Raw genomic sequence first — 14762 nt, 5'->3', positions numbered from 1 at the left:
GAATTAAAAATTTTATTTCGTTAATGTTCATTATTGAAAGTAGCCAACATATATTTTATAGAATTTTCTCAGTCATTGCTATAATCTCATGGAAAGACTTAGGAATGCGTTAAATCTTTAAGAAAGAAATAAAAATTAGGTATTAGTTTAAGTAATGTCACAAAGAAAGACTACAATAATATCAGTGTCAATTGATTTAATGGAAGCTATTAATCATCATTAGCCAAAAAAATATTCATTTATTGTCAGTGTTAATTTATGGTGATCATCTGAAAAATCTCAAAAATCCATTTTATGTTACAAAGTCTTTATAATATAAGTTATAACTTACTTTATAAAGACTTTGCAGGGAAAGTTAGGCAACTCGTTGTTGAATTTATATTTATTTATTAAATCTACGTGAGACCCAGAACAAATGGTTCGGACGGTGGGGACTTCAGCAGTTACAAGGGGCCTCGCTCTTTTAAGACCTTCAGAGTTGAACAAGTAGTATGTAGATATACTGTACTTGTCGCTATACTATTATTAGCTACATTCTAGAGAATTTAGACATTGCAAAATGTTATATATCGTACGGTGAGATAGATTTAATATAACTTAAAACTACCGCATGAATCAAGAGACCACGTGTGTTTGGCTTCCTACTTATAAACAGGGTCTAAGCTATTGTATATACGAGGCTTTTCATTACTCGCTAAACAATTTATTTTATCAATTTAATAATTTTAAAATACATTTTTATAAAAATTTTAACACAATGTTATTATTTTATCCTAATTTTAACCAATATAATTATTAAATATAAAATACATTATTTAAGCATCGAATTAACTATGTTTATATTAAAATATTGATTGACCTCTGATCGATACACTTCAAACAAACGTAAATATTATTAGATAGATAAGAACTTTAAAGAGAAGTAACTATGGAGTCTTCTACGGAACAATCAGTAAGTTAATTTTAAATTATTTCCAAAAGATTTTATAATTAGACAACAGTTTTATAATTATTTTTATATATTAGATGAATGCTAAATCTTATTTGGTGTTCGATTATAAAGTGAATAATTTGCTCTTCTATAATCTTTCCATATCAAGTGTTGAAGGTAAGTATTATCCATTTAATTATAAATATTGCATGTTATAGTATTTCCTACTCCATATTTTACTTAAATGATTATAATAATGTTATTAAATTATTCCCGTGTGTTTATTTATCTTTATACTGTACATGCCTATTTACACGTGCACTTATATATGCATTCTCTATAAACTCATAAGGAATAGACCATTAGATTGCTGCTTCGAGCAGCACTAAAGATGCCTTGCAGAAAAGAATAAGTGGCCCACAAGCCACGGGTTTTTCAGGCTTTACAAGTCCCGTAAATGTGAAGATCTGGACAAACGACTAACAGCCCTTTCTGTGTAACGAGAGCAAAAATATCTATAAAACATTTCCGTATTTATAATAATAAACACAGATTAGACAGACAAAAGACTAACAAAGCTTGGGTAATGATAAAAGACCCCTAAAATGTAAAAAGTAAGTCTAAAAGTCAGTTAACAGAGACATACTTTAAGAACAACTCATGTTATCCAATCGCTTAATTGGAAAATCTAAATATATATATAGACTTTTGGGGTCCCCCTGTATATTAGAAATTTATAAAATATCGGTATATGATATTTAATATTAGCGAGGTTGCGGCCGGAGTTTTCATTTCTAAAACGTTAACGTCGAACGTCGGGCTCCGCTTCTTGTAAAGTGGCGCTCGACGTTCACGTTTCAGAGATGAAAACTTCGGTCGCAACCTCGCTATTATTTTTATTTTTAAATATTATTTTTTTAAATACTTTTTTTAGATATTTATTAGCCTATTTTCTAAATTGAAAACGTATTTTTATACTTTTATAGAAATGCTGGGTATTTGCTTAATGGTATCATTAATGGTATTACTGTATGAAACCATAAAGATTTTCCGAAAGCGCGTGTTACAGTTACTCGAAAATAATGAAAGAATATTTAAGAGGAAAGAATCTCCATCGATCACTTCTGAGAAAGCCATTATCGCAAAAGTTAGAAGATATTCTGTTCAGGATTGGAAGAGGTAAAATTATAACATATTATCATTTTTATAAGAACTAATTCCAAGACAAGCAACATATTGTAAGACAATGTGCTGCTGCCCAAATACATGGCATTCTACAATTACTCTTGTTACGACCAGCGTGTTGAAGAATAAGAACGATGCCGTGACCTGTACTGCTCACAGATGCTTCTAGACAACAAAATGAATCAGATACTTGTTGTTTAGAAGTACACCATGATTGATTATTAGGGTATAGATCGAGTTGGAATACAAGTCTCCCATGTCAGAATTTACCATGCATGATCGTTACATTACTATATACGAGACATGTTTCTTCATATTGGAGAGATAGTGGTCAGAAGCTATAGCAGACCGTTATCTATGGTATCAAAATTTACTAAAGACCATATATTTTACCAACGTTCCTGTATTCAATTATATCATTGTTAAATATAAATCATAAATGGCTGTTTTTACAAGACAATTAATTCCATTTTTAAGAGCAATTCAAAATGCGAGAGATTTTTTCTATTTCTTCGAGAAATGCAATTCGAATTCAATCTGTATCTTAAATAATTTTAACCACAATGTGAATCCATTCAACATGACCCGTTCAAATCCTCTGTTATATTTGACTAAGCCATATTGTAAAACTTGTTCATAAACTTCTCCTGAATGGTCTTTTTTGTAACGCTTTTCGCACAAATGGAATTATAAGGGATTACTGTTATGCCCATCATGGGTTCGTTTAGGCCTATAATAATAGCAGCTGTATGGTTAGAGTCCTATGAAAACTTCCTGGGGATCTCGAAACTCCAGAATGACAGGCTAACATTTTTACAGATTCAACATCCAAATGTCTATTATAGATGTTCTTGACGAGCCTTATTGGGCCTTATCCTTCTCTATACAGTTGTATCAGTGTGATGAACATGCAGATCCAGTTGAACATGTGATGAGTATTAAAAAAAGACTTTCTTAGTGATCATGACGCATAGAGTACATGTTAAGTCTGTAAATTAAACGATTACTTGTTAAATTAACGTATAAGTGCTACGTGCTCCAAAATGAGTCCGTAGAGTTAAAAGCCTGTAGAATTTTTTTTCTAATTAATGTTGAATCAAGAGCGCCAGGTATCAGATTGGACGACAAAACTGTTCGGTTCGGCTCTTTCCTACGGTATATTATGAACGCCGCCATCTTGAAAACGACCGCAGCGCTTTCTACACGGCTACTAAGTATAACGTGCATAGTGTCCACAGCATTCTTATTGTAGCAATTTGTGTGGTTCTCGCAAATTTTGATCTCATAGAAAATGCTCCTCCGTTATGTATTTTCATCACGAGGTAATCGAGATCATGGGCACTTACACTTACCTGTAGGCAGCCATGACGACAGACAGGAAGGAATTATGAATATATTTATAGACTTTATTTTAGTATTAAATTTCAAAATTATTTTTTACCGAAATAATAATATTTTGATATAATATAGGGGAGATCGGGGCAACTTCGGCATGCGGGGCAAGTTTGTCAAGCGCTTTTTTTAAAAAACAAATTAAAAGGAGACTTTGGTTATAGGTTAGGCAGTTGAGTTTTATTGGTGGCTTGTTGAGTGTAGTGTTTTTATTGTTCTCCAACAAGCGTAGTTGAATTATCAAGCAAATTTTCATTTTCGTTCAATTCCATATAATATTTTTTTTCCATTTATATTGAATTGGCAGGTTTTGTTATAATTCCATGATAACGAAAGTTACTTTTCCTGTTAGAAGGATGTAACTTCAACTTATTCACGTGGCCAGATCGTGGCTTGGCATTCTGTTCTCAGGGTTGTACTTAATGTTTCGAAATCATGACTAGCGGGGTAAGATCGGCAACATAAAGCCACATTAGAAGCAAAGGATAAAAATCAAACAGATGATAAATGAAAACATGTTTGCATTTGTTATTCATGTATATATGTCTTTGAACTTGCATTTCGTTGTAATAATATTAAATGGGTGTTGGATTTGTATTTCTTTGTTTTAATAGTGAATTCCAACTTATACATTGTTAATAACATAATTTTATATACGTGCCTATCTTGCCCCATTACTGTTGCCCCTATACCAGGGGCAACTTTAATAAAAATAATTAAAATAATTACAACTTTACAAAAAGAGAGAAGTTGCCGATCTTGCCCCTATACCCGGGGCAACTTCGTCAATTTCTCTCTTCTTGTAAAGTTGTAATTATTTTAATTATTTTTATTTCCAAACTGATTTTAACCAGTTCTATAGTAAGGTAACATTCCAATAGACAATATGCAAAGCTTTTTTTTCAGTTTACAGCAGTATTTATTACACAAAATTTAAGTAAAGCTTAACATGCCGATCTTGCCCCGATCTCCCCTATATTTTTTATACTTTCAGAATTAAATATCATCTATTTCAAACAATCTTTCATGTCATTCAGACCGTCCTGAGTTACCTGATAATGCTGATTGTTATGACTTTCAATATGTGGTTGATAATCTCTGTGCTCCTCTCATCGGCGATAACTTTTTTCTTATTTGGAGCATTTATGTCGCATAAACCTAACAAAATTCCTATCGAAATGTCATCTCACAAATGGTAATATATATCTCTATACAGTAGACCCCCCTATAACACGGTAGATAATTCCGTGTTATATGAATTCCATGTTATACAAGTCACTTAAATCTGTGAATGGCTGGGCTGTGAATGGCTCACGTATTTGTAAAATCTAAGTGACTCATACAACATGGAATTCATATAACACGGAATTATCTACCGTGTTATAGGGTCTACTTGTATATATATATTTTTTATCTGTATGCTACTGTACAAATATAATTAACTCATGATTTTGAGTTATGAAAGTGATTTATTCTTTGTAAAAGTGTTCTTACAGTGCAGAGAATAGCGCATTAGTCTCTTAATCCAAGGATCATGGTTTCGAACCCGGCAGGAATGTATCAGATTTCTTTGTATTTTGGTTATCTATTTTTAATAATCCTTTGAACGTAAAGAGTGTGATTCTGAAGTGTCTCTCTACAAAGGTCAAGGGCTCGCATCCTATGCAGTCACTTACATCACGTTATGAAATCTTTGCAAGTATTATTTAATTGAATGCATATATAAATACGTGAAAAGATCTTAACAGGCTGCGCGTATACTGTGTATATATCTATATCAAAAGTGTGTTTCTTATAAAGACTTGAATCATCCTGCTGTAAACAATAATCATTTATTGTCTAATAAAAATATGTATCAGTTCTGAGATAATTTTTGGACAGTTTCAAATAACCAAATGATATACAATGGCATCAATTGATATTTGATGCCACTAACCATGTAATGTTAATGCCAGTTGTGATTTGTACACGGTCTCTATAATTAAAAGTATATTCCTTTAGATCATTCTAGAGGCTTTTTATTAATCTATCCATCGATAAAATTTGTAAGCACTTTTATCTCAGATACTAGGATCTATTACGGTGTCACTTGTGACTATATTTTTTTATTATACAATACTCACAGGCTGTTATTGCTGTGCGACATCTGTCTGACAAATGTCTTGAGCCCTGGTAAATCTTAGTTCTAAATTATGCCGCTACGGCGAACAGTGCCAATTGTGGATCTTGTCTTTGTTCAGTCTTGGTTAATAATGCAATGCACTATATGCCACTTAAAATATAAATATAAACAAAGTTTAAGCAAACACACGAGAGAAAAGCATAAAAAGGATTATAACAAGGATAGAGTTTTACCGGAAGCATGAAGATTGATGGTTTCTGTCCATCTCAAATGAAAGTGACCATAAAAGATAACAAAAAGTGTGTTGCCTTCACTCTGCAGCTGGTAGGCCATCAAAATAAATTATGTGACATAATTTATGTCACACAGTTTTGTCAATGAATGAAAGAAGTACAGGACATTAGAAACAAAAAATTCTTCGAGGAAACCTTTCACTGCCATAATAGAGGAAGCCAGAGACAGCCTGTCAACACTAGAAGAGTTACAAAGACTTCATTTATTAACCAGAAAGGATCTAGATAATATTGAGAGTAGTTTCTAATTGTCATCAAATTCTGTAAAACATCCAAATGATTCAATAAGTGTAGACACCTGAGGCCGTATTCTGGTCACTGTCTCTCGCCTCTCGCAAGCCGGTCGCTGATTGGCTAATCATTTGGATTAGCCAATCAGCGACTGGCTTGCAAGAGACGAGAGACCAGAAACAGTGACCAGAATATGGCCCCTGGATGAATGAAATGAGAGACGGCAGAGATGATTTGATTTATAAAACAACACACAAAGTATGAAATGTGAAGAATATCTTCATTTAGCAGAATCTGACTGCTCTAGTTATTATGAATGATGGTCAGGCTTTTATGTTAGAAAAATATAGAAATGATACTATGTGTATTGATGGGCCCCATGGACTTAATGCTTATGATTTTGAATTAATATCAACTGATGATAATTGATGATATGTGTACTTTTTTGTTTAGTAACAGAACTGACAAGGAGACATTACAGATCTTTTATTCTAAGATTAAAGAACGAGTAAGCTCCTTGTCGCCAAACATATGTGTCAGATATGGCTGATTCATTTTTCAATGCTTAGATGCATGTTATGAGGGAACCTGCTCAAAGATTTTATTGTTTGTGACATATTGACCATGCATGAACGTATATAAAATAAAGTCTAAAGAGAAGAAGACTGAAGTGTATAAAATCATACAATCAGTGATGCAAAAAACAGATGAAAAAACATTTAAATTAATTTCAGACACAGCAGTGATAAAGTTAGTTGATGATCCTGAAACAACTGGTTTTGGACAATATTTCAAAGAAAACTATATGAAAACTGCAAAATATTAGGCTTATTGCTACAGACTACATTGTGGCCTAAATACAAATATGCACATAGAGATTATGCATAAGTGCATTAAACACATATATTTGCAATGAGAGTAAAGCGTCTAGATAAAGTCATTCACGCTTTAATGACTTTTTTAAGAGATAAGATGTATCATAGAATCATTGTCATGCATAAAAGGAAAAGTAACAAGTAAGTTTTCTGATCTGAGAAAAAGGCACAAAACTAGCTTAAGCTTATGCAAAGATCTTGTTATAAAAGAGGATAACATATGGAAAATTCCTTCATCAAATGGATCCGATATCTATACAGTTACTACGGTAAAAGAAAATTGTGAATGTCAAATAGTATGTAATTAGTGTAAATCTTGCATTCATGTGTACTGTACACATGCACATGCATTAATTCAGCTATCAAATTCAATATGTGCAAACACATTCATCTTGTTTGCCAACTGAGAGCTGAGTCAGTTTCAAAACAGTGTGAAGGACAGCAGGGAGAACTTCTTATATGGGAGAATAATAATGAAAGAAAAACAAAAGTTTTATTTGACCTTTACCTAGGCAAGAATATACATAATGATGAACCAAATACATTAAACAATAATAGGAAATTGGATTGAAAAGGGAAAATGTGCTATGTCGCATAGACAATATTATAAAACTAGTTGAAAATTTACAATTTGTAGAAGAATTTGAAGGTTTAGAGAGACTGTTGAAACCCAGAAAGCCTACATTAGAGACAATTAGAACAAATATTAACGAACAGAATTTAATGAAACAAAAAATATCAACAAAGAAAAACATTGAGCCTCAACGAGTATTTACTTCCAGTAAGAAGAGGAGAAAGGATGTTAAAATTACCAGAACATTATCAAAACCCTCCACAGGAGAACAAGAGCACATTGCTTTGAATATCGTAAGTTCAATAAATTCTGAGGGATATTTTGTTTGATATTTCTGATATTTATGTGAAATCTTTTCTTATTGAGTAATGATAAACATATATTTGAATTGTAAACTTGTTATTAATTTATATACTTGGAATTTAATGATATTAAAGTTTAATTATTTGTGCTTATTATTTGAATTAACATTCTTAAACCTTAAAAGTCCAGTATTAAATATTTAATACTGGACTTTTTAAGGTTTAAGATTGTTAATTTATATACGTTCCAGTATCCATGTAAGAAAGTTNGACATTAAAGTTTAATTATTTGTGCTTATTATTTGAATTAACATTCTTAAACCTTAAAAGTCCAGTATTAAATATTTAATACTGGACTTTTTAAGGTTTAAGATTGTTAATTTATATACGTTCCAGTATCCATGTAAGAAAGTTGTTTTAACTTAACTTATTATTTGATTTGGTATATTCTTATTTATTTAACTAGATTTTTTTTTGTAGTAATTTGTTTTCTGCTAACATTATTTAATATTACATCTCAAATATTACTTCAGTGGAAATTAATGCAATGAATTAATCTAATCATGAATATAGAGGCTAAATGAATCAAACCTCTATAGTAGGGGGTCCCCAAACTTTTTATCTCGTCGACACCTTTATAGAATATTTGCCTTCTTATCCACCCCCAGATTAAATATTTAACAAAAACATTAAAGCATTTTTGCATTTCTAATGTTAAGCGATAAGGAGATCCACATAACAACCAAATAAAAGAATTTATAGTTCTCATATCTTATAAAATCCACCCAATAACATTAACAGAAAAAGGAGATATTTTCCATTGATTTATAATCTCAAAAAATTAATAGCAAAATTATGGATAGATGGAAATTTGCCTATAGTTCTTAAACTGTACGCGTCATAATACATAAAATACACACTTATATTTGAAAACATAAGTTATATTGGATGAAAAAAACCTCTTACTATCATTTTGCAACTACTACTGAATGCCTTAAAAATATGTAGACATGCCTTTTTATTAAAATAGTTGATATTAGTGGGATGGATGTGTCTGAAGAGAAGCAGCAAGATTATTGATATTCGGTTGAAAATTGGTAAGTTTTACTCGCAAATCACCACGGTTTTCCAAGTTCAATCTGTTCCTCTGTTTTGTCAAAATTGCGTTCGCGTGACTAAAACCAGCTTCAACCACGTATGAAGTTGGGAATGCGAGTAAGAAAGGTTCGGCTTCTGCTCCTAACCTGGGATATTTAAGGAAATATTGTTATTGCTCCAAAACTCACTGAGGTTTTTAATTTTAAACAACGTTTTAGCTTCGAAATCTACACATATTTCACTCAGTTCATCTTCTAAGCCAGGTTCACTACCTTTGTTTATTTTTACATCAAATGGATTAGCAAACCATTCGGGAACGTGCATATTCTCCGAGTCTTCGAAACGTGCTTAAAGTCTTCTCTTAATTTATCACGATGTTTAATATATATCTTCAAATCACGTTCGGAAATCTTTTCATTTTCTTTTAGTACTCGCAAGTTTGAAAAATATTTAATATCGGATCATGCCATTGAAGATTTAAATAGCTCCATTTTTACTTAAAAGGCCATAATGATTGTTTGAGCTTGAACAATTGTAACGTTTTTTCCTTGTTATACTATATACTTGTTATACTATATTAGGGATTGTATACCGGTTTACCGATTTACCGATAAATTGATAAAAAAAACATTTGATAAACTTACCGGTAAATTTTTGAAATTTACCGGTAATTCGGTAAATGAAAAATCCATACTAGAAAATTTTATGAAGAAAATATTGTGTTTAATATCTGTTTATAGATACAGTATTTAAAAGGGCTAAAGGGACATTGAAAAAATAAAAAAATAAATAAAAAACAGGTAAGTGTAAGCAACAATATACCTAATCATTAATTTTATGTGAGATACTCGTATTTTTTGTTTAATTTTAATTTAAACTTTCTTGGGTTTGAGAGGCACTGTAAATTGTACAGAAAGCTCTAGTTAGTATATGTGATTTGTGCGCTGCAGTTTTTTGAGATTTTTAAAGGTTTAAAATTTTTACAATCAACGTTTTTCTTAAAGAGTAAGTGAATATCCTTTTTTAAATTAAATATTTAAAAATAATAATACGTAAATATTTCACGTATTTTTTAAATTAATAGCAATTTTGAATACACCACATTATGACAGGACATTAATGCAATATTATTATTGTAAAATAACATTAAAATTTGAACCTTAAATACATTTTTTACTTCTTACAACTGTTTAAAATAATTAAATACAAATATTTATTACAAGATTCTAATATTATGCCTTAAGTTTGTGCAAAATATGTATTATTCTAACCTTATTTTCTTGAGGAATCCTCATTACTCTCACAAAAGAACTAACTTTAATTTTAGATTGTGCAATAGCTTACTAAACATGCTGGAAAGATTTTTATTACTTAAAGATGCTGTCCGAAAAAGTCTAGAAACCTAACCTAACCTAATCTGGATTATTTTGTACAAAAATTAAATCAAAATTAGAAGATAAGACTTTAAATAATTTAAGTTTCTTGAGAAGTTATTTTTAAAAAAAAATGGTATTATATACTATATATTATTTCTGCTGCCNTTGACACAAAATACCGTTACGTTCGTTATCCGAATTTTGTTCGTTATCTGAGACAAAATTTTTGCAAAATAAAAGTTCGTTAACCGATTTGGTCGTTAACCAGGACGTTCGTTAACCGGGGTTCCACTGTACTTATTTTTTATCACCTTAATTTTATTTTTCAGGAAAAAAATTTACCGGTAAACCGGTATTTTAATTTTCATTTACCGAATTACCGGTAAATGAAAAAGTCGGTAAATTTATAATCCCTAATACTATATTAATGTTTTTCGATATATTCCGATATTTTCTCTGTAAAGGACAAAATATCTACATTTAAATTTAAATGACAATCCTACTAGAGTGTAACAGTGCAACATATGTCTGTGTATAATGAAAAATAGCATTCATAACATGTTTGCAACTCTAGTACAGTTGCCAGATGCGTGAAAACAGAGTAACACATGCTTAAAGTGGCATAGGCTAAGGCAAAACTCAAGTTATAACTAGGATAGTCAGTAATAATGTTGATCATATCCGTATTTCGAATTTTTATTGGAATATTCTATTTTTTCCTACACAGTTTAATTGATACTCTTTGGTATTAATTGACCCCTGGAGAACTCTTATCGACCACTTTGCGGACCCCTACTCTATAGTATTGTACCAGTTTTTCAACATTGACAATATTAGTATATTGTTTACTATCAGAGATAGATCTGGATAGGAACAATAAGATTATGTCCATACTATAACCACTTGATATTTTAATTATTATAAAAATTACATCTTGAGGTTTGGTTCTATCTGCCCTTATGGGATAGAAGAATATCAAATATGTTACTATTTAATGTTGAAAAATACTGCATATAAAAAATTATACTGCAATTATGTAGTACGTTATAATTTGTTTAGAAATTGCAAAGTTATAGTTATTAAAGAAAAACTTTCCAAGAAGGTCCCCCTAACAAACATTACGTTTCCTCCACGTATAATTGGCTGAGTGAGAGGAGGTTTTAGTCTTGAACCCTGTGTTTTTCTCTAAGTATCCTTTCCAAAATAATAATATCCAGATAATATGATGGTTGCATATTTCACGTGAGTAATGAATTTATAATTAATGCAAACAGTAATGTTTTTTAGGCTATATACTTATGCATATTATAGAATGTTCAATTACTACTAATAATAGCATTCTCTTAGTGGGAAAATATCAAATTTTAATAATTCCATCTGATAATCTTACAATATTAATTTTTTTATAGAACAATTCATTTTTAAGCATGGTGTCTATTTATAAATTTATTTTAGTTTCACTTTTAACTAATAATTTTGAACAAAGAATTTATAATTTATAATTATGAATAGAAAACACAAGTACTGTATTGTACTGGTATAATTTAAATCACACGAGCTACATTCCATTTTATTTAATGTGTAATGAGTTCAACAATGTTGACAGTATGATAAACAAATGATATGCATTTACTGCATTCCATTATTAACCAAGACTGAATAAAGACAAGACCCATGTGTAACTATGATCCGAAACTGACAAAACCAGTTTTTGCGACTGGCGCTGATCGCCTTAGCGGCATAATTTAGAACTAAGACGCTTGTCTAGAATGGGTTAATTAATAAAGCATGAAGCTTGATAACTTTTTTTCAATTATGTATTATGAAACGTGAACTAGAGTGTATCATTCAAAATGAGCATAACTAGCTGGCATTACCATTGTCAGTCTACGGAGCCTACTGATAGGTTTCAGTAACATCACTTCAATTAAATACCTAAGTGTGATTGTTGATTGGATCACAAGAACTTACTGACAGGTCCAACTTTGTTCATTTAAATTATCATTAAATTTTACTGTTGACAAGATTTAACATGACATTTAGAATAAATTTAATCATTTTCTGTAGCATATTTAAAAAATAGAAATTATCTAATAATTTTTGTAATGAAATATTTTATAGAGATTACAAAAGTTTTATTCGGTACAAAATACAAAGTTATATATAAACAGTATTAATGATAAGAATAAAAAAAATGCCTTCAAAATTCCCAAGTAGCTGGCGAAGCCTTCTGTCTTCAATTTTCATTTATTCTGTAAACAATAAAATTGATTTATAAATCTAAATAAGATAAATCTAATAAAAAAGTTAACTTTAATCTATACCGAAAGACACAATGTTAAATGTTGGAAATTGCTGATCTTTTTTGGTTGTTATTAAGGTTTGTGCATATAAAACTTCTTGTTTATGCAAAAAGCAGGGAATATGTTGCAAAATTTTAAAAATATGGATTTCTATATAAGATAGTTAATGGAAAGCAGTTATCATTTTGTTTAACTTTGCAGGTTTCGAGCCCTTGAAGACATTTGGAAACAAATCATCCAATGTACGTCAAAAAAAGCTGTAGTATTACTGTGAATTTTTCAAAAGAAAAAGTTTTTATTATTAAAACAAGATATCCAAACAAAAACATCTGAGATGTAAAAACGTTTGATGTTTTGTTATGATGGATAAAATTTTGAATAAAAATCATTCATTTCAATGATATTTTATCCTTACAAGCATAAAATTAAGCGATAAAAGTAAAATAGTTCTATGAAAAACCCCGCAAACTTTGACCTATGACCTGGATGTTTCGCCAACATTTCATTTGTAACAAGAGAGGCTTAAGTTTAAAATTTGAGCTTTCTAGACCCAGTAGTTTTTCTCTAGGAGTGTTTACAATACCAAATGAAGGGAAAAAAGAAAACAGCTTTTTTTGGCAATTTTTGTACTTTTCGATTGCTTATATTTCAGCAATTCCTTTTTAGAAAAATCTGAAATTTTGCACACTTTCTAAGAAAACAACTTTCTTTTGAACAATATATTCCAAATTACTATATCATTTCCTGAAAATTATCAACTGTGATTCCTGTACATATAGTCAGTCAGTGACTTTTTTACTTGGCGTGTCAATAAAATGAAACAATGCTTTTAAAGAATGCTAATTGGATGCATTGGCATAAAAAAGCAGACAAATACCAAACACAAAGGATGTGAGCATCACTCGAAAAGCTAATTGTCCACACAAAAAGCGGATGATTGAGAGATCTGGGTGAAGTTCCTCCTGCCATCATCTGTTTTTCTCCTGATCTGGACTGGGAGCCATTAGCTCTGAGTGAGATTAGATTATGGTACCTGGCAGAAATTTTGTTTTTCTTCCACTAGATTTTGAATTTCTCACTACTTAACTTTGGTCTGATGAGAATGAATGTCTGTAAATTTAATCTGTTCCAGTAAAAATATAAGCATTGCTTTCTCAAGTACTTACAGGATATCAAAGGAGAGAGGAGAGTTGCAAAGTGGGAGTATATATAGAGAAATAAAATAGGAACCATAAAATGATTACTGTGGACTAGGATAGAGGAACGTAGGAGAGATATCAGGACAGAAAAATTACTATCATGCCAAGTCAAGAAGCTTATAGTAAAGAGAATATAGCAAGATGAGAGAGGATGAGGTTGCTGGATAAAGAGGTTAGAAGGTTACAGAGAAAACATGGATATACAAAAGGAGTTTGAGAGCTAAAGTAATTAATGGCAAAGACTGCAAGACTTTGTGCTTGGAAGTAGCTCGTTAAATAATGAGTATAATTAATTAGGATGATTATTTTTTTTCTTTGTTCTCTTCTAGTTTTGGGGCTTTATGTAAAACTAAAGCAGAGTAAGATGTAGAGGGGTAAAATGGGTTATTTTCGTAAGGTGATTTTAATTGGAAATATATTGTTGTAGTGCTATATCATTTTTCGTGCTAATGTGATTTATGTGATGTGACAATATAGTTTTTCCTGGGATCCAAGTCTTATTTACTTTTAATAATACCAAAGGCTCAGTATTCAATATTGCTTAGTTTATTAAAAAAATATGAATGAGAAGATGAGATATTAATTTTTGTAATAGCTACAATGTGTTCTTTGGGATATTTAATTTATTACTTACTTGAAATAAAAGCATTAAAAGTAAGCTGTTGATATTTATTAAAAATTTTAATTATGCCAGATATAAGTTTTTTCATAAATAATAATTTTTTTGAAATTATGAGGATGTTTATAAAGCTATAAGAATTTGCACAAAAGTTTATATTTAATCATACTTTATTGGTATTATAATTTTTAACAATGATTTATATTAAAGTCACATATATTTATTGCAAAGATAAACTAATTTTGTATTCTAATTATTTAAA

At 30.4% G+C, this 14762-nt stretch overlaps 1 protein-coding gene across 1 annotated transcript in view; it reads left to right on the top strand.

Annotated features, from left to right (window-relative positions):
* Nucleotides 1-865: 865 nt before the first annotated feature.
* LOC111637387 overlaps nucleotides 866-14762 on the top strand; it is an 18056-nt gene continuing 4159 nt past the window's right edge. The window contains exons 1-3 of the mRNA XM_023382860.1: nucleotides 866-952; nucleotides 1027-1108; nucleotides 1918-2110. Coding sequence (XP_023238628.1) covers nucleotides 929-952; nucleotides 1027-1108; nucleotides 1918-2110 — 299 coding nt within the window. The 5' untranslated portion in view covers nucleotides 866-928. The remainder of the gene's footprint in view (nucleotides 953-1026; nucleotides 1109-1917; nucleotides 2111-14762) is intronic.

Source organism: Centruroides sculpturatus, unplaced genomic scaffold, assembly GCF_000671375.1.
Source record: "Centruroides sculpturatus isolate CEXI.00-Female unplaced genomic scaffold, Cexi_2.0 scaffold830, whole genome shotgun sequence".
NCBI classification, from domain to species: Eukaryota; Metazoa; Arthropoda; class Arachnida; order Scorpiones; family Buthidae; genus Centruroides; species Centruroides sculpturatus.
Note: the sequence above shows the minus strand (reverse complement) of the source record. Positions and strands in the feature narration are given on the sequence as shown.